At 36.7% G+C, this 19494-nt stretch overlaps 1 protein-coding gene across 4 annotated transcripts; it reads right to left on the bottom strand.

The window, feature by feature from the left end:
- Window positions 1-508: 508 nt before the first annotated feature.
- LOC112696751 (aberrant root formation protein 4) lies at window positions 509-8638 on the bottom strand. 4 transcript variants are annotated; one of them, XM_029287552.2, is made up of 16 exons: window positions 8308-8638; window positions 8131-8170; window positions 6504-6920; window positions 5894-6070; window positions 5418-5567; window positions 4525-4597; window positions 3391-3569; window positions 3197-3256; window positions 2913-3063; window positions 2751-2810; window positions 2392-2663; window positions 2195-2266; window positions 1948-2025; window positions 1544-1744; window positions 1378-1429; window positions 509-929 (listed from the first exon to the last, which is right to left on the bottom strand). In XM_029287552.2, exons 3-16 carry the CDS (start codon window positions 6594-6596, stop codon window positions 706-708), a joined length of 1842 nt encoding a protein of 613 aa, XP_029143385.1. In that variant the 5' UTR covers window positions 6597-6920; window positions 8131-8170; window positions 8308-8638; the 3' UTR covers window positions 509-705. The 4 variants fall into 4 exon arrangements, 3 of the variants coding, with proteins under 3 accessions (XP_029143385.1, XP_025605387.1, XP_072053244.1); XR_011862379.1 differs by lacking the exon at window positions 8131-8170 and having other exon boundaries at window positions 1544-1864; window positions 8308-8626; XM_025749602.3 differs by lacking the exon at window positions 8131-8170 and having other exon boundaries at window positions 8308-8626.
- Between the last annotated feature and the right edge of the window lie 10856 nt (window positions 8639-19494).

The following is a 19494-nucleotide window of genomic DNA, read 5'->3' on the forward strand; positions in this document are numbered from 1 at the left end:
TTAATAGAAATAATATATTCTTCCATGGATATAAAAACATAGTTTTGATATTTCAAGATGAAGTACAGTAATAAAACAATAAAAAACGATGTGTAATTTATTTTAAATTGTTAAATTTAATAAAATGTCACTTTCTATTAATCAAATTATAATATTTTATCATAAAATAATATTAATAATTTGATATTTTTAGCTTAGATAAATTATAAAATGTAAATTAATAAAAATAAAATAAAATAAAATATAAAAATATAAATAATTTTAAACATACTTATAAGTATACAAAATACTATTTACACACCAAAATCAACCATCAAATATTTGTATATAAATATTTATAATTTAATTTATTTTTAATATATATTTTATATTGTAATGTATATTCTATTCTAATAGCTAATTTTAGTATAAATATAATATGATTATTAAGTGTAATATAGAATTTTGTTTATTTATTTTAAAATAAAAATTCGTAAAATTGAGCCAAAAGAATACAACAAGCTCATTATTTTTCAGCATACAAAAAATGAGATACTTTAAGTACCCCCTCTTTTCTTTTCCCATTGATCATTTTACACTCTTCATTCTCTTCTACAATTATTGTTGTTCTAGGGCTTTATCTACAAGGAGAATTAATATTGAAACCAAATATTCTCATTAAGGGAACGTTTACGAAAGAGGACAACTTTGGTGAAAAAGAAAAGCTTATGTGGTAGATTGCTTAAGCTTCTCTTCTACAAACTCAATGCAACGGTACAAAACAAGTTCAAGTGGATTCAAGGTACACACAGTGTCAACTGCAAGCTGATCATAATCATTCTTGTTCTCTGTCATAATCCCACTCACCAAGGTGCGCAAAGGAAGCAGCCATTCATTGTAGGCCTTCACTAAATTGCTCCTAGACAATACTCCAGTGCGGTTTGTCTTTCCTGATACAAATAAGGACCAAAACCTTCACTTTTAAGTTTGATTGAATCTGCCAACGATAAAGATATGCAAAAAGCGAAATTTTGTCCCACTAGACAGGATCAACAACGTGATCAGACAATGAAGTGATATCATAAATTGTTTACACTTTTTAATAAAAAGTTAATCTTATTTCCTGTTATAGAAAAATCCATCATTCAAGCGGTTCGTTGACTATAGTTTGCTACTCATTAACTACTACTCTCTAAGCATTACCTGATAAATCATAGACGTTTTAGGGAAATTCTTACAAACTACTAGTTTAACATCTCATTGTTAGGCACGCTAACAATATAAGCAGTCTTACTTTGTTTAAGATATATTCATCTATCTATGGATCCCACCAAGTTTTACATAAGCGAAAATTATACATTGTAAACTTGTGCTATGATCTATACGTTTTGATGTTACCTGTAGATTCTGTCATCAATACAAATCTGTATAGGTTGAGAGCTGACAAAACCTGTAGGGTAGGGCATGATACATAATGCCGTAAGAATGCTATTAAGGTAGATGCACTTCATTCAAGCTGCCAGAATAAAACACACGAAAGTGATGAAACATGAAGGAATAATACCGCATCACTCGCGTCAGGGAGGGAAGGAGGTCCACCAAGTGGGGGCCTTAGAACCAACTCCACCAACTCAAGAACACTTGGAGTCCAAAATGGCATATCGGGATGCGTTTCATTATTAGAGTCTGAGACTTCTTTTACGGATGTACTGTTGCAAACTTCCATGTGCATTTCCCTCCTGACAATATCGATGAAAATGGCAATCTGCAAAAAGATGCAGAACCACCATTGGAGGATTTAACTTTTGAAAATTACTCCCGATGTTCCCTTTTAACTATAACCATCACTTTTCTGAGCATCATTTGATCAATGTATCCAATATATCTGCATACATTGTGACAGATAACCAAAAACAAAGGGAGCATTTAAGCAAAGAACCTTAGTCAAACTCTGTTTAAAGACATTACCATGGAGGATGAGTCTGTATTTGTAATCAACGCTTTCAAAATGTCAAACCTTTGAGTATCAGGAATATCAGCGAGTACCTAGTTTGAGCAACATTAGCATAGTACCATTAAACATCTCCTAAAGAAAAAGAAAAAATAAAGAGGTTAAAATATCATGCATTTCAATCCGAGCACATGCACAATTCATAATGCATATGGCACAAAGTATCAATAACTGGAAAGATATTGTCTTGTATCGGAAACTCACTGCTTTCAGCAAAGCAAAGGATTTTTTTCTTACTTCTGGCTCTGGGGCATACATGATAACCATTTTAATAGCCTGTTCAAGTGTGAACATGTGAGTAGAACATATCAGTGTTTCTTTCCCCATTGAGAAAGTAAAACATAAAGCAATGATTAAAAAAGAGAAAAAGAAGGGAAAAAAATAGAACTGCATTAAACAACCTGCAAAGCTGTGAAAATGTTAGGCATATAAGATGACCATTCAGAATGTTCACCAAGATATTCTCCGGAAACGCAACCATCTGTGATGCAAAGCAAGAAGTTGATAGTATGTTTCTTTAGCTCCCATGGAAAATTGACAAAGGAAAGTACATGTTTTAATGTTCCTATTGCTTGCCATCGTTTGGTCTGGTTATTGTGAAGGTCATCCTTGATAGCAACCAAACTCTCTTTAGTGGCATGAGCAACCTCCTCTGAGACAAGCCCCCATACCACTGCAAGAATCAGAATTTGATGGGTTAGCAAAAGGAAATTGATAAAGAAACTAGGGTTCAATTACAGCAATAGTTTCGAAGACAAACCTGAAAGAGCAGCACCATGTTTGACATGAGACAAACAACTCATATGTGTATCTTTATCTTCTGGATAATTGATGACAGAAAAAAAATGTCAGGAAGTGGTGTTAAATTTACTTTAACATTGATGAATTTAGAATTGAGAAAAGGTAACCCAAGCATTACTACCTCCAAAAACAAAGCCAACCACAGTCTCAACATCGAAAGCAGTTAAAAGACTCATATATGTTAAACCACAATATGAAGATATTTGTGACAGTTCCAACACCAACAAATGACAGGTGGAATCTTTATAGCTTATGCTGGCCGAAAGAAGTGCCTAAACAGGATGCACATAAGTAATAACATATCAAATCACATTATAGATGCTAAAACTATGTCAAAGCAACAAATCTACCAAAAAATGTGGTTGGGAAAACAGATGCAAATACGTTCAGTACAGAGACAAGTACCAGGCATTGGAGGACATATAGTCCAAGAAGAGCTCGGAGCTTCCCATTTGAAACACCGTCCTGTCGCAAAATAAAATAAAATAACATAAAATAAAATAAAAAATATAAAAATAAAAAACTGCTGGCAAATATTGGAATCAATAGCTGGAATTTTCCTATCAAATAAGAGGGATAAATCTTTCAAATTAACAGACCAACTTATTGCAAACTTCATATATAGAATTTGCAATCCCAACAGCTCTGTGAAATACACTCTCAAGTTCTGCATCATCTGCGTCATCTGAATCCAAAGCTACAGCCTTCAACACATTAAGAATGATCGGAACAGCCACTTGTACTTGCTCAAAATGACGCCTCTTGATGGAGGTAAAGACTGAAAAGAAGAAATAAGCATAAGCAAATGCTTGCAAGTAATATGGCTCCAAATCATTGCCAGTGTGTGTGACATAAATACTCATCCCAAAACTAACATTTAGCCTTTGAAGTTCATCAACAAATACACTTCATCAAGTCAATACAAAACTAATATTAAGTGGTAAGAAATGTTATCCGCTGGTTTTTATGATAAAATAAACAAGGCCATATATAATACAACTGGATATGAAAGTGCGGTTAAATATCAAGCTGAAGCTAAAGGCCTAGACAAATATTTTAGATTTGATATGAAAGTTAAGTCTAAGCTATGACTTGTTTACTCCTCACTGTGTTGGAAGAGTATATTTAGATTTCAATGACCTATCATCTCAAATACAAAAAAAAAAGGATCTTATTATCGTCCAAAAGAAGTATAATCCATTGTCATCCAAATCATGCCACCATACCCTAAGAAACACTTTTACTCAGGCTTATTAGTTAGCAGTCCTGCTCAAACTCAATTCAAAACCGTATGTTCAACCCAAAAACCAAAAAAAAAAAAAAAAAAACTCATAAAGACAATTCAAATGCTGAAGCCAAAAGAACATTATGTTGCAAGAAATTCATATCTGGTATCATTCTTCTATTAGATATGTAACTGAAATCTGATTGGCAGCATTTATGCATTGTTTAAAAAATCATTTTTATGATCCCATCATTTGCTTAGAAAGCTCAATTGATCATACTCAACTCCAGCTTTAAAGCCACGATTGAAAAGGAGAAAGGAACGAGTATATTCTTTACACCAAGCCCTGAACAACTTAGATTCAACATAAACACCAAAGAAGAACTGAATGCATTAAATGAGTCCAATCATGAATTGCACATGCTAAATGAAACAAGAAAAAAAAAATAATCCTTCAAAACACTACATTGGAAGTGAATCAGCAAGGTAACTACTGCCAACAAATTACCCTTTGAGAGTCCTGATAACGGAGGAACAATGTAACTGGCAGCCTTGGTCATATTACTTGAATAACCTAGTGTCTGTTCCAATTAGATTAACAGAAACATAGGATCAAGATATTAACAAAAATAAAATAAATTAAACATCAAACTTGCACTGACTCTAGTTCTTTGCATGTCAACTATGATATGATCATGAGAAAAACAGATACTTTCTTTTATGATATGTAAATACCATACCCATGGGATATAAAGTGATCTTCAAAAGCCAAGAAACCCCACAAAATATAATGGAAAATAAAAAGTTAAGAACTAGCAGGATGCGAAATAGAGATGAATAAGAGTTGACAGGGTATGAGATGGGGTCTAATAAATAAATAAATCTGGAGACTTCTTTGCCTGCCTTTCTTGTACCCTCTGTATTATTGACCATCGGATCCTATATCAAGATTGGTTTGCCAATCATCTATTGTTAACTGAGAAGGAGGCACCGTGACAAGAACTGGCATATAGTTCACAAGTAAATACATATAAAGCATGATTTCACTCAAGTAACCTCCTTCTACTCTGGCTATGGGGCAAGAAGACATTTAAAAATATAAAAAAGAAGCATCTATTAAATAAAGAAACAAGAGGATCATTTTTGTCTTATGAAGAGAAACATGTTTCAGGTTGCTTCTCCATTCAGAAATACATCAAATTGGTCCATCAATGTTATCTTAAGGCCATTAGTTGGTTCTGGAAGTGACATGGAAGTCTCTGTAGCACGAATCTGACAGTATCCAATTAAAATTAGAGGATCAAGTTGATGTTTCTGATAAATGCAAAAACAATCTGATGTTGCTTGTATCTTTGAAAGACTAACGTAAACATTTACTCTTAAGAAAACATATAAACTCACATTACAAAGAATTGAAAGCATATCCCTTGGACCACATTTCTCAAGAAACTGATCAATGATGCTGATTGCCTTGTCTAAAAATCTGTTCGAAATGCCAGCAAACTTGGAGACGGCCTTTGGTAATTCAAAGGAAAGGGCATCAACAGCTTCCTGTCACAACATCAAATGAAGAAATGATCCAGAAAGTCACTCAAAAAAAAAAACAAAAACAAAAAGAATTACTACAAAATTAGCGCACATCTAAACTACAAGCTTAAAATAATACATGATCCAAACATTAAAATGTTTAAGGCTTTAGGCTTTAGGCAAACTATACTATCCCTAATCTCCCTTTTCTAGACCCATAAGAGGTTCTTGTTTAGCTTACAACAAGATGGTATCAATAGACATATTTCTCTATTCATGTTATTTTATTAACTTAGAATTTAGAAATCGTAGCTGCAAAACATGAATGAAAGGCCGAAGTTTAACCTCACCTGGGCAAGAGAAGGAGAACATATATATTGATGGATCTCAGTGAGAGCATCAAATGCATCATTCTGCGCAGGCTCATTGTTTGGGTCTGAAAGAGCGGCATCCGATAAAGAATCAAGGAAGTTGACAAGCTCTGAGATTGTGCTGTCAGACTCATGGAAATCGCCAGCCTCAACCAGCTACAAAGTGTAAAAATCAAAGCATATCAAACATGCTTTTCATTTATTGCTCCACAAACCATAACAACTATAACAATAACAAATTCTTCTTCCACTATGTGAGTTCAGCTAATGTATCTCATAATCCTATACTGTAGTAGTAAACTAGGTCTATACTAAAATCATTAAAATCTGATAAACTAATAATGCATTATAAAGCTTTTCTTTTTCTTGATTCATAAATTTAATTGCTTACTTCATCTATGCTCTAGCTTGATTAAATAAAAATGAACAAAAACAAAGTGTTAAGCTTGATCAAAGTTGTTAACTTCATTCGAGTTTAGAAATGATGCAAGCATTCAATTGAAAGCAAATAAAAGTAACTAAATAACAAAGAAAAGGAAAAAAGATGAAAGGAAAAAAGGTCTAGAGGTTTAGAAGGGATTGATCTTACTTTAGAGCATGATTGTAGAGTCCTTTGAATGGTATTCTGAGTTTCAGAAGCTTGAAACGACAGAGTTTCACTCTCTCCAGACATGGATGACATCAGAGTATTATGAACAGAAATCAGAACCACTGCAAGTCTCCCTCCACAGCTTCAACCTTTACTACACCATGCATCACCACCATTTCCATCAAGGGTTACCAAATCCCCTTTTTTTTATTTTTCTTTTTTCTGGAAAAAGATGCCAAGATGGTGAAGAGAAGACAAATTAGCGTGCTGCAATTTCAGTTAGCAACACTGAAGAACCAGGTGAGGACAAATCCGTCTTTTCGGGCGTCTAAGCAGCAGGGAGTGAGACTGTGAGAGTGAGTTCCAGCAGCTACTACTCACTATATGGGTCATCTAACTGTTTTAGTCACTGGTTCACTGATACAACGGGTCCAACCGTGATTCAACCGCAAAAATCGTTTTAGAATAAAATAATAAATAAATTATAAATAAACATCCTAAAATATAATTATAGTCTAATATAAATCTTAAAATATCTTCCAAATTTAAAACACTACATGAAATATCATCAACTAAAGCCATATGATCTTATCAAAATACAAATTCAAAAGTTAAATAGTAAAAAGAAATATTTAAATATTAAATGCCAGCATAAAAATTTGTCATCAATAATCAAAATTCGCAAAAACTTGTTAAGAACTCAACATTAGAAGCCATTAGTTTCAACTTTAACAGAATACAAGTTCATGAACGATTAGGGTAACTCTTGGTCTGGGGGCTGCAGGGCACATTCTTCGCTTCGGTTTATCAATGATGACTTTCCAACATTAGGGTATCCAACTATTACAGCTCGAACCTTTATACAGTGACATGAATAATTCACTTCAACTTAGTTATATTCATTTGAAACAAGTACTAACGAGTGAGAATTAGTGTAAAACTTAAAAAGAAAAGTAAACTTATCTTTGTAAAATAAAAAACACAAGAAATAGCCTAAAGATTATACACAGCAATCAGATAGATTATTTTGGTTATGCAATTTACTGATCCAAACTTTCACTCAAACAATGTGTAATGCTGCAACAGAGAGAGAAGTACAAAATTACTACCCATACGGTTTAAATTATGTTTTCCTTGTATGGATATTAGATAATGAAAGGAATTCTTTTGAGCAATAAGAGAAATCCTTTTGCCAAATAATTATTAAAGGAATGACACAACTAAAATTGACACTTAATTGTTATATAACCCACTGGACGAGGAAGCAGTCCTTTGGCTCTGCGTTTAATATTTACATCGGCTGCTGATTCCTTTGCTAACCGGCCTAGCTTTATTGTACCCTTTGCAATACATACAACACAGAATTAAGTATGTGGCATGTGAAACTTCCTAACAAGAGGTCAAGAGCTAGAAAGAAATTAATTTACAGCATAACAAAGCAATAATTTCAACAACTAACAGTTATCTACTCCATAGTCAAGTGCAAAACCTGTTCACAAGAGCAGAACCTGTTCGATTCATATCAATTTATATTTTTTTTTCTTATTCATTTTTTTTATGGGAATTTTTTTTTTCTTATTCATTAGAACAAAGATACTTAGTAATGCAATGCAGCAAACTGAATTACCCATGAGATTATCAGTCTACAATTTCTATGTATATATCATCTGCAATAAAAGGAAAAAGTGAAAAACCCAGTAAGTAGTGAAAAATCGAGCATCAACCAAGAAGTTTGCATAACAATACTTGTCATTCTCATTCCAACCAAGGTAACATTACTGAACAGATAAACGACCTCCCTCACCTTATAATCCCCGCACTCGCGACGGCGACAACACACGAGCCACCAGACCTGACACGGGGATCCATCTCTATAGCGAATCTCGCCGGGAACAGCGCCTTGTCGATCCTTGCGGAGAATGCGAAGTCGAACGCACCGTCGAAGAACGGCGGGTTGTGAGGGTCAGCGCGCTGGACGAACGCCGACGAACTAGTGGCTGGCGCCAGCAGAGACGCAGGGAACCTCGGAGTGGTTAGAGGCGGCGACGGTGTTGACGGAGAGGAGAAGCAACAGTTGGAGGCAGGGTAAAATTGAAAAATTAGGGTGTTTATTGTTTAGTAAAACGGCATCGTTTAGTAAGAACCGGTCAATTTCCAATCTGATGTAACCGCCAGTTCATGGCCGGTTCAACGGTTTTTGACTGATTCTTCAATTGTTGGTTCTCAATTAAACCAATTCGATTGATCGGTCTAATCTAATTTTTAGAACCATATATTTTCGTATTATTCAAATTTTTAATTTATAAGGTATTCAAGAAAAAAAGTTATTGCTTTATTAAACTTATTCTATTAATAAATAGAATATGATTTCTATTTATTATTATTATTTTTATATATAATAAAATTATAAAGGTAAGATTAATTAAGATAACGGTAAATTATTAAAAATATATTATAATTATCTTGATAAAAATGTCTCTGAATTTTGTTATAAGCAAAATTAGATTATATTATGTATATACTAAAATCAACCACTAGTATAAAATACATGTTAGAATATAAATACATATTAAAAATAAATTAAATCACACATTTATTTATATTAAAATATATTGATAACTAATTTTAGTAACTGATTTTAGTGTACGAATAACATTTTTAGACAAAAATACTCTCAAATATTTTAAAAATCTGTAAAAATATTCATCCGTGATCGGAGATCTATTTTGTAAAAGAAAAAGAATAACGCGGCTCATTTGCTAATGTCAAAATCTCACTTGCCACATGTAAGAACCGGAATTTTCACGAATAAAATTATTTAAATGCCCCAATTTAATTCCGAAAAGTTAGGATGAGAATTTGGAGGATTTAAGTATAATTTTTGGACTCAGTAGGTCCTTCAGAGTCAGAAAATGTGTTTTCTGCGAAAAAACAGTAAAAAACCGCAAACAGGCAGTCGAACCGATTCAAGTATGTCCGGTGCTGCACAAGAAAAAGTGAAACCAGCCGAAAGGCTTAGAAAAACATTAGAAATGGAAAACCGGGCATTAATTTTAAAGGTTTGGCTCGAAGTTAGGCCAAACGGGCTAAAAACGCTAACGGGTTGGACCGGACCCAAGTTGGGCCCAAGCCTAACATATATAAGGGCTCATTAATGAACCCATTCTTCATTAAACACACACACATAACAGAAACTTGAGAGGAGAGGAGGAAGAATAAGAAACACTATTCACCACTCTCTTCTGTTCGCAATATCTTGAGCTACAGAGCTCCGATCGCCACACCATTTGTGGCTACGCATTCCTTGAGACAAGCTCTACAAAATCCACCCAAGAAAGTAGTAAGGTAACCACAAAATCTTTTCTGTTCCTCCCTTCAAAGTTTCGAAAATCTAGGGTTTTTGATTAAGTGAGTTTTTATGATTTTGGATGTTTAGGTTCACTCTAATCCTTGCTTAGCTTTGGGTTTTAACATCCAAATCTATTGGAAAAGGTAAGAGGTATTGAAACTCTTGTGAAATTTCAATTATAATGAGCTCTAGGTTGATTTATGATGGTTTATGTACATATAGCTTGTTTATGGTCAATTTGGAGCTTGTTGATGCTTGTTGAAGATTCTTGGTGGCATAGATTGTGATTGAAAGCTTGTCTTGGGCTCACTTTGAGGTTTTGGTGCATATTGGAGATCGACTAAGATATGGTTTTGATTTTCTCTATGTAGTATATAATATTCATGGACACTTAGGCTAGTGACCTATAGGATAGGTTTGAATTAAAATGGTTGATTGGTGTTGAATGTTGTTGTATGTTGATTTATGATGAATTGGTGAAGGTTGGGTTCAATTATAATGATTGATAATGATATGATGAGGATAAATGATTTGTGAAATTGAGAAGTGAATTGTGTTGATATATGTAATGATAATGTTGATGATTTGGTAATGTAGTTGGAAAAGTGTTAATGAGGATTGATTATAATGTGAAATATTGATGTTGAGGTTGATGATGAGGAATGGTAAAGGGAAATGTAGTAATCTTGGTGTAATATGACATATAGTATTAATTGTGATGAAGAATGGAATTTGGAATGGTTTGGTATAGCTTAGGTTGTGTTTTATGAGAGATTGTGGACGTTTTGAAATTGGGTAAAAGTTGGTTTTTAGTAAACTTTGTCTGATCATAACTTTTGCCTCGGTATTCAAAAACTAATAAAACTTGTCTATAATTAAAGATCTTTGAAAACCCTTTAAATCGATATAAAGTTTGTGAAATTTGAAATTTTGTAGGGGAAGTTATGATCATTCAAAGTTGGTGTTAAAATCTGAAATTCTACAAAGTTACAGAATTTTGTGTTTTCTGGTATGTGCACACGCACAGCCTTGTGCGTACGCACACTCTGCAAAAATTTAGATCTGTGCACACACACAGACCTGTGTGTCTGCACACGCAGAGGCAGGCAGTCTTTTCGCAGCGTTGGCACAGCTTGTGTGTGCACACACCAATGGAAAATTGCAACTTGTGCGTCCGCACAGACCTGTGCGCACGCACACGTTGAGGAGGCCAGTCTGTTAGAGGCGCTGGCACAGGTTGTGTGAGTGAACAGACCTTTTAAGTTTTGACACCTGTGCGTACGCACACTTTTAAAATTTTCCTGGGCGTGCGCACGCACACCCCTGTGTGGAAGCACACGCCCTGTTTCTCAAATTTTGCTTTGTTTTCAACTATCTCACCTTCCCGACTAGGTTGTAAGCTTCTATAACACCTTTTTAAGACTTTTGGGCATAATTTTGGGATACGCAAATATGGGAAAAGATTTAAGGGTTTTAGACATTATTATTTGGAAGTTTAGAAAACAGAAGACTAGGCTTCTGGCGTACTGAAGGTGGTTCAATATTATGTGATGAATGGTTGATGAATGAGGTGAGGATTAAGGAACTGTTGACTTTGGAACTGTAATGTGAATGAACAGTGGTTGAAAAGAGTCGAGGACTCTGAATGAAGTGATGGATCCATCTTGTACTGAAAATGTGTTTGAAAACCACTGCACTACTTTTTCATTGAGATTATGAGACGCTATGCGCCTGGCAGGGGCCAAGGTTGGATCCCGCCTGTCGAGGTAACGGCGGTGGCGTAAGGGCGGTGGTTCGTCCCGCTTGTGCTTAGATGTGAGGTCGGTGGCAATAGATCTCGCTCGCATCCCTTCAGATCATCAGAGCGTACAGGCGCAAAACCCTAGATAGTGATCCGAGCACTATATCTCGGGGGTTCCCACACCATGAATCCGAAGGGCAACATCTCCATGGAGATATGTCGGGTTGGTAGTTGAACCGACAATGTGATATCACAGCCAATAGGGCAGGCATTCATCATGTGCATTTTCTATCTGTTTGTATGCTTTGCCGACTTGAGATTGTTTGCCTATTTGTATAACATGTCTAATTACTACTTGAATTAATTGCTTATTATGCTTCTACTTGTGTTTTCTTGCATTGTATATAATTGTGCTTTCTACTGGGATTGAGGAGGTTCGGAAGGCGGTGGCGATGGGATCGCATGGAGGATAGGTTGGTGAAGGCTGTGGGACAGCGGTGTTTGGTTAGAGTAGAAATCCTTTAAGATAGATTACTTTTTTGATATATGAGGTTTTAAGTTTTGTTAAGGTTTCACATATTATGCTTTATTGTTTAGTAGGCCTTAAGATTGAATCTGTGATGGATATGAAGTCTAGGATTGCCTCTGGTGTCCCGGGGTCTTATATCCTACATCATTGGGCACTGTTACCATATTGAGAACCTCCGGTTCTCATACCATATTTCTGTTGTGTTTGTCAGATGCAGGTCGCAACCCACCTTGGTGAGTTATCTGGTTGGTGACAGGAGCGGAGGATCCAGATACCTTTTTGGAGTCTTTTTGGTTTGTTTCATAATTGTCTCTCACTTCTGTATTTTGTTTTGGCCTAGAGGCTTGTATTTGAGAGAGAACAAAACTTGTATAAGCCATTTTAAACTTCAGTTTTCTTTTTGTCGGTACATTTGGCTAGCTGGCTTAAACTCCGCGAGCCGTAGCTAGTTTCTTATGATATTACACTATTCTACTATTATTTTGTTTATATCACATCTGTTTCTTGTGCTTTAAGTTAGACACTTCGTTAGTTCGTTTTGCGCTTTTGAATCCTATTTTTGAACTTTATCCTTTATCAGGCTTCTAGATAATATTATTCCTTCTATATATCATATGTATGAGCTTAGGACTGTCGTAATCCTTGATTAATCTTTGCTTTACGATGCGAGGTAAAGCTTAAACTAGTTGGGGTGTTACATTTAGTGGTATCAAAGCGGTTCGTCCTCGTGAGCCTGAGGGATGGACCGATTGTGCTTCATTGCATACTCTGTGTGTCTTTCTTTGATGCTATTAGGTTATATACTTGATATTTCATAGCATGCTTGTTTGTGAGTTCCTGTTTGGGATAATTGAAACAATAGGCTTTTGATATTGAGACTGATCACCTCGATATCGATTGTTTGGTGTAGACGTACAGGAAACCCAATGGCCACTCGCGACGAGGTCGAGCACATTCATGAGAAAGTAGGAATGAGCAACTAGTTGATAACTATGCCGAGTTCATGGCGGCAATGGCGAACCTGACAAACACCATGGAAGCGAATGCTGCTGCGATTCTGCAAGTTGTGCAGAGGTTAGCCCAACCGGCCGGAAGCGGAAACGAAAATGGAGAAGGTGCTGAGGACAGCTTGAGAGGTGTTCCGAAAACTCTAACTGCTTTTCGGAAAGCTGACCCGCTGGTTTTCAATGGTTCGGCAAACCATACGAAAGCAAACAACTGGTTCCAAGCGGTGGAGCGTACATTGCTAACTTAACATGTACTGTATAACAAGTTCGTGGAATATGCGACTTGTCAATTAGTGGGAGAAGCTCAGAAATGGTGGCAAGGAGAGTGCCAACTGCTACACCAACAAAACATGAACATTACCTGGGCGTTATTCGAGGAAGCTTTCTACAAGAAGTATTTTCATGGGTCATTAAGGGAGGCCAGAGAATTTGAGCTCTTACAGCTGAAGCAAGGGTCCATGACTATAGTAGAATACACCAGCAAGTTCGAAGAACTCTGTAGGTCTTCAAGGATAAGTCAGGGTACTCCTGAGTCTTATGAGGGATGGAAATGCGTCAGATACGAAGTGGGGTTGAGAGAGGATATCAGGCGTGTTGTGACTCCATTGGAGATGAGGAGATTTTCTGAATTGGTGGGCAAGGCAAAGGTTGTTGAAGAATATGCAAAGACAGTAGCCTCATCAAGGAACACTCATGGAGGGAACACTAGTAAGGAGCATGACGATCACCTTGGACCAAGGGGACAGAACTTCAAGAAAGATGGACATACTCCACAACATCTGCAAGGTCAAGGGAATTTCAAAAGGAGCAACAAAGCTCAGTTTCATCAGGCGAAAGGAAATGATCGATGCTACAATTATGGAAAACCTGGGCATATATCTAAGTATTGTCGCCATGGGAGGAACCGAGATGAGGGTCAGAATCAATAGTCAGGCCGTGTGGGTACTTTGGATACACGTAATGCAACGGGGTCGGATCCTCCGACGAGAGGTAAGTGTATGCTTTGAGTATTATAATACCTGGACCTGAGGATAGCTTGGTTCTATCTTTTGCAAAGACGTCGTTAGAGTTACAAGTGCTTAGGGTTTTGCTGGGAGTAAACCATGGGAAATGAGGATTCTAGTGGCGGTAGCCAGGGATTTCAGCCTTGTAATGACGAACGATCAGAGTGGACATGCCGGAATGGGTTATAGGTATGAATAGAAGTCTTGGCGATTCCCTACATGGGTGATGGGTGTGGTTCAGCACTAGTAGCAACGGAAGTGCCGACTGACGCCTTTGCGGTTTTTAACTATGATTTTTGTGGTTTAAGGTTTAGAATGATTTCTAATCTGGTTTGGAACTTTGGCTTAAATGATTCGGTTTTGAAAGTTAGTCAGAACTCTTGATTTAAGAGATATGGTTTAAACGAACAGTGAGTTCTCTGATTTTATTCAATTGTAAAAATGGTTTCCAATTTCTCTTATCGAAAGGGATTCAATTTGAAAAGTTTTAATTTAAGAAAATCATGACTTGAAGTAGGCAACTTTCGAGTGAACTATTTTGACTCCTTTCAGAAAACTCAACAATGATCTGGTCTAGAATGAACTGTTTTGAATGATTCAATTTTGAAACTAGGATTGGAACTTTTGATCAAATGATACGATTTAAAAAGGAAAGTGAATCCTAAGATTGTGTTAACTTGTAATTTTGGTTTGTAAATTTTAATTTACCAAAAGGGATTCAAATGGAGAGGTTTTGATTTAAAGGTTTTAATGAATTTAGGAAAATCATACTTTAAAATGTTTGATTTACAAATAAATGGTTTTTGACTCTTTTGATAAGGTTTTAACAATGGACTCATTTAGATTGAAGTTGTTTTAAATGTTTTGACAAATATTACAAAATTGGTATTTAGTTTAAGGAAAATTTTTGGGTTCTTAATGACGAAAATCAGAGTGATGCAGCGGAAGTTGTACGCTAAGTTGTCGACGTGTGAGTTCTGGAAGGAGGAAGTGAAGTTCTTAGGTCACGTGGTGAGCAAAGGGGGAATAACCGTAGATCCTTCTAAGGCGATTCGGGCCGGTGGCATATCAAGTAGCTTTGCCACCCCCGCTGTCTAACTTGCATGACGTATTCTACGTGTCACAACTCCTAAGTACACGTCGGACGCGGCTCATGTGTTAGAGCCTGAGTCATTCGAGTTGAGAGAGAACTTGACATTCTAAGTGACACCAGTAAGAATCGACGACACCCGTGTAAAGAAGCTGCGAGGAAGGGAGTTTCATTGGTTAAGGGTGCTTGGAGAACGAGGTGCGTTGGCAACTTGTTGGATTGGTAATTGGTGCACCAAATTGTGATCTCTAATAATGGCATTAACTTGGTATGCGCGTTTATATCTCAGCACTTTCTTCACAACCTCGCTCAACTAACCAGCAAGTGCACTGGGTCGTCCAAGTAATAAACCTTACATGAGTAAGGGTCGATCCCACGGAGATTGTTAGTATGAAGCAAGCTGTGGTCATCTTGTAAATCTCAGTTAGGCGGATAATAAATGGTTATGGAGTTTTTGAAAATAATAATAAATAAACTGAAAATAAAGATAAAAAATACTTGTGTAGATCATCGATGGGAATTTCAGATAAGTGCATAGAGATGCTTGTTCCTGTTGAACCTCTGCTTTCCTACTGCTTTCTTTCAATCCTACTTATTCCTTTCCATGGCAAGCTGTATGTAGGGCATCACTGTTGTCAATGGCTACATCCCATCCTCTCAGTGAAAAAGGTCCAAATGCTCTGTCACGGCACGGCTAATCATCTGTCGGTTCTCGATCATGTTGGAATAGAATCCCTTGATTCTTTTGCGTTTATCATCACGCCCAACAATCGCGAGTTTGAAGCTCGTCACAGTCATTCAATCCCAGAATCCTACTCGGAATACCACAAACAAGGTTTAGACTTTCTGGATTCTCATGAATGCCATCATCAATTCTAGCTTATACCACGAAGACTCTGATCTCACTGAATGGAAGGATTGGTTGTCAGGCGAGGGCAACCATGCGTCGTGCATCAGGAATCCAAGAGATACACACTCTAGCTTTCGCTTGTAGAACGGAGGTGGTTGTCAGGCACGCGTTCATAAGGATGGATGATGATGAGTGTCACAGATCATCACATCCATCAAGTTAAAGTACGAGTAGTATCTTAGAACAGAAATAAGATTGAATTTAAATAAAAGATAGTAGTAATTGCATTAAAACTCGAGGTACAGCAGAGCTCCACACCCTTAATCTATGGTGTGTAGAAACTCCACCGTTGAAAATACATAAGTGATGAAGGTTCAGGCATGGCCGAATGGCCAGCTCCCAAAACGTGATCACAGGATCAAAAATACAATCCCATATGTCTAATACAATAGTAAAATGTCCTATTTATACTAGACTAGCTACTAGGGTTTACAGAAGTAAGTAATTGATGCAGAAATCCACTTCCGGGGCCCACTTGGTTTGTGCTTGGGCTGAGCTTGAACTTTGCATGTGCAAAGGCTTCTCTTGGAGTTGAACGCCAAGTTGTAACGTGTTTTTGGCATTCAACTCTGGTTCGTGATGTGTTTCTGGCGTTTGACTCCAGAATGCAGCATAGAACTGGCGTTGAGCGCCAGTTTACATCGTCTAATCCTGAATAAAGTATGTACTATTATATATTCTGGAATGCTCTGGATGTCTACTTTCCAACGCCATTGAGAGCGCATCATTTGGAGTTCCGTAGCTCTAGAAAATCCATTTCGAGTGCAGGGAGGTCAGAATCCAACAGCATCAGTAGTCCTTTGTCAGCCTCCTTATCAGAGTTTTGCTCAGGTCCCTCAATTTTAACCAGAAATTACCTGAAATCACAAAAAAACACATAAACTCATAGTAAAGTCCAGAAATGTGAACTTAGCATAAAAACTAATGAAAACATCCCTAAAAGTAGCTATATTATACTAAAAACTATCTAAAAATAATGCCAAAAAGCGTATAAATTATTTGCTCATCACAACACCAAACTTAAATTGTTGCTTGTCCCCAAGCAACTGAAAATCAGTTAGGATAAAAAGAAGAGAATATACTATAAATTCCAGAATATCAATGAATATTAGTCCTAATTAGATGAGCGGGACTTGTAGCTTTTTGCCTCTGAACAGTTTTGGCATCTCACTTTTTCCTTTGAAGTTTAGAATGATTGGCATCTATAGAAACTTAGAATTTCAGATAGTGTTATTGATTCTCCTAGTTAAGTATGTTGATTCTTAAACACAGCTACTTTTATGAGTCTTGGTCGTGGCCCTAAGCACTTTGTTTTCCAGTATTACCACCAGATACATAAATTCCACAGACACTAGCTGGGTGAACCTTTTCAGATTGTGACTCAGCTTTGCTAAAGTCCCCAGTTAGAGGTGTCCAAAGTTCTTAAGCACACTCTTTTTGCTTTGGATAACGACTTTAACCACTCAGTCTCAAGCTTTTCACTTGGACATGCATGCCACAAGCACATGGTTAGGGACAGCTTGATTTAGCCGCTTAGGCCTGGATTTTATTTCCTTGGGCCCTCCTATCCATTGATGCTCAAAGCCTTAGATCCTTTTTACCCTTGCCTTTTGGTTTTAAGGGCTATTGGCTTTTTCTGCTTGCTTTTTTTTTCTTTCTATTTTTTTCGCCTTCTTTTTTTTCGTAAGCTTTTGCTATTCACTACTTTTTCTTGCTTCAAGAATCAATTTCATGATTTTTCAGATTATCAATAGCATTTCTCTTTGTTCATCATTCTTTCAAGAGCCAACAATTTTAATATTCATAAACAACAAGATAAAAAATATGCACTGTTCAAGCATTCATTCAGAAAACAAAAAGTATTGTCACCACATCAATATAATTAAACTAAATTCAAGGATAAATTCGAAACTTATGTACTTCTTGTTCTTTTGTATTAAAAACATGTTTCATTTAAGAGAGGTGAAGGATTCATGGAATTATTTATAGCCTTAAGACATAGTTACATACTAATGATCATGTAATAAAGACACAAACATAGATAACATAAAGCTTAAAAATTGAAAAATAGAGAATTAAGAACAAGGAAGTTAAGGAATGAGTCCACCTTAATGAGGGTGGCGCCTTCTTGAAGGAACAATGGTGCTTTTTGAGCTCCTCTATGTCTCTTCCTTGCCTTTGTTGCTTGATCCCTAGTGATTTTGGTGCTCCTATCCTTAGTTGCTCCCAATAATTATGTTGAGGAACATGTATCCCCTGAGGTATCTCAAGGATCTCTTGATTTGCAGTCAAATGCTCTACTACTGAGCTATGAATTCTTGAGATGAATCTCTCCATCTCCCATGACTCGGAGGTGGAAGCAATTGTCTTCCCTTTTCTCTTTTTTTTTGAGGTTTCTCTGGCCTTAGGTGCCATCAATGGTTATGGAAAAGCAAAAAAAGCTATGCTTTTACCACATCAAACTTAGAATGTTGCTCGCCCTCGAGCAAAAGAAGAAAGAATGTAAGGAAAAGAAGATATGGAGGAGAGGGAGAGATGTGTATGTTTTGGCCATATGGGTGGGATTGGGTAGAAAAGAGATGGATGGATGTGAGTGGTGAAGAGGGATTAAGGTGAGTTGAGGTAGATGGGGATCCTGTGGGGTCTACAGATCCTGAGATGATCCTGTGGGGTCCACAGATCCTAAGGTGTCAAAGATTTACATCCCTGCACTAATTAGGCGTGTAAAATGCCTTTGTATGCAATTTTGGCGTTTAAATGCCAGATTTATGCTTGTTTCTGGCGTTGAACGCCAGCTTCATGCTTGTTTTGGGCGTTCAACGCCCATTTGCAGCATGTTTATGGCGTTGAACGCCAATTCCATGCTTATTTCTGGCGTTCAGCGCTAGCTCTCCTCAGGGTGTCTTCCTGGCGTTTAAACGCTAGGATGTTGCTTGTTTCTGGCATTCAACGCCAGATCCATGCTCTGTTCTGGCGTTGAACGCCAGCCAGATGCTCCTTACTGGCGTTTAAATGCCAGTAAGTCCTTCCTCCAGGGTGTGATTTTTCTTCTGCTATTTTTTATTCTGTTTTTAATTTTAGTTTTTTTTTCATGACTCCACATGATCATGAACCTAATAAAACATAAAAGAACAATAAAAAGAAAAATAAAATTAGATAAATAAAAATTGGGTTGCCTCCCAATAAGCACTTCTTTAATGTCAATAGCTTGACAGTGGGCTCTCATGGAGCCACACAGGTAATCAGGTCAATGTTGTAGACTCCCAACACCAAACTTAGAGTTTTGATGTGGGGATTCAACACCAAACTTAGAGTTTGGCTGTGGCCTCCCAACACCAAACTTAGAGTTTGATGGTGGGGG

This window comes from Arachis hypogaea, chromosome 6 (genome assembly GCF_003086295.3).
Source record: "Arachis hypogaea cultivar Tifrunner chromosome 6, arahy.Tifrunner.gnm2.J5K5, whole genome shotgun sequence".
Taxonomy (NCBI): Eukaryota; Viridiplantae; Streptophyta; class Magnoliopsida; order Fabales; family Fabaceae; genus Arachis; species Arachis hypogaea.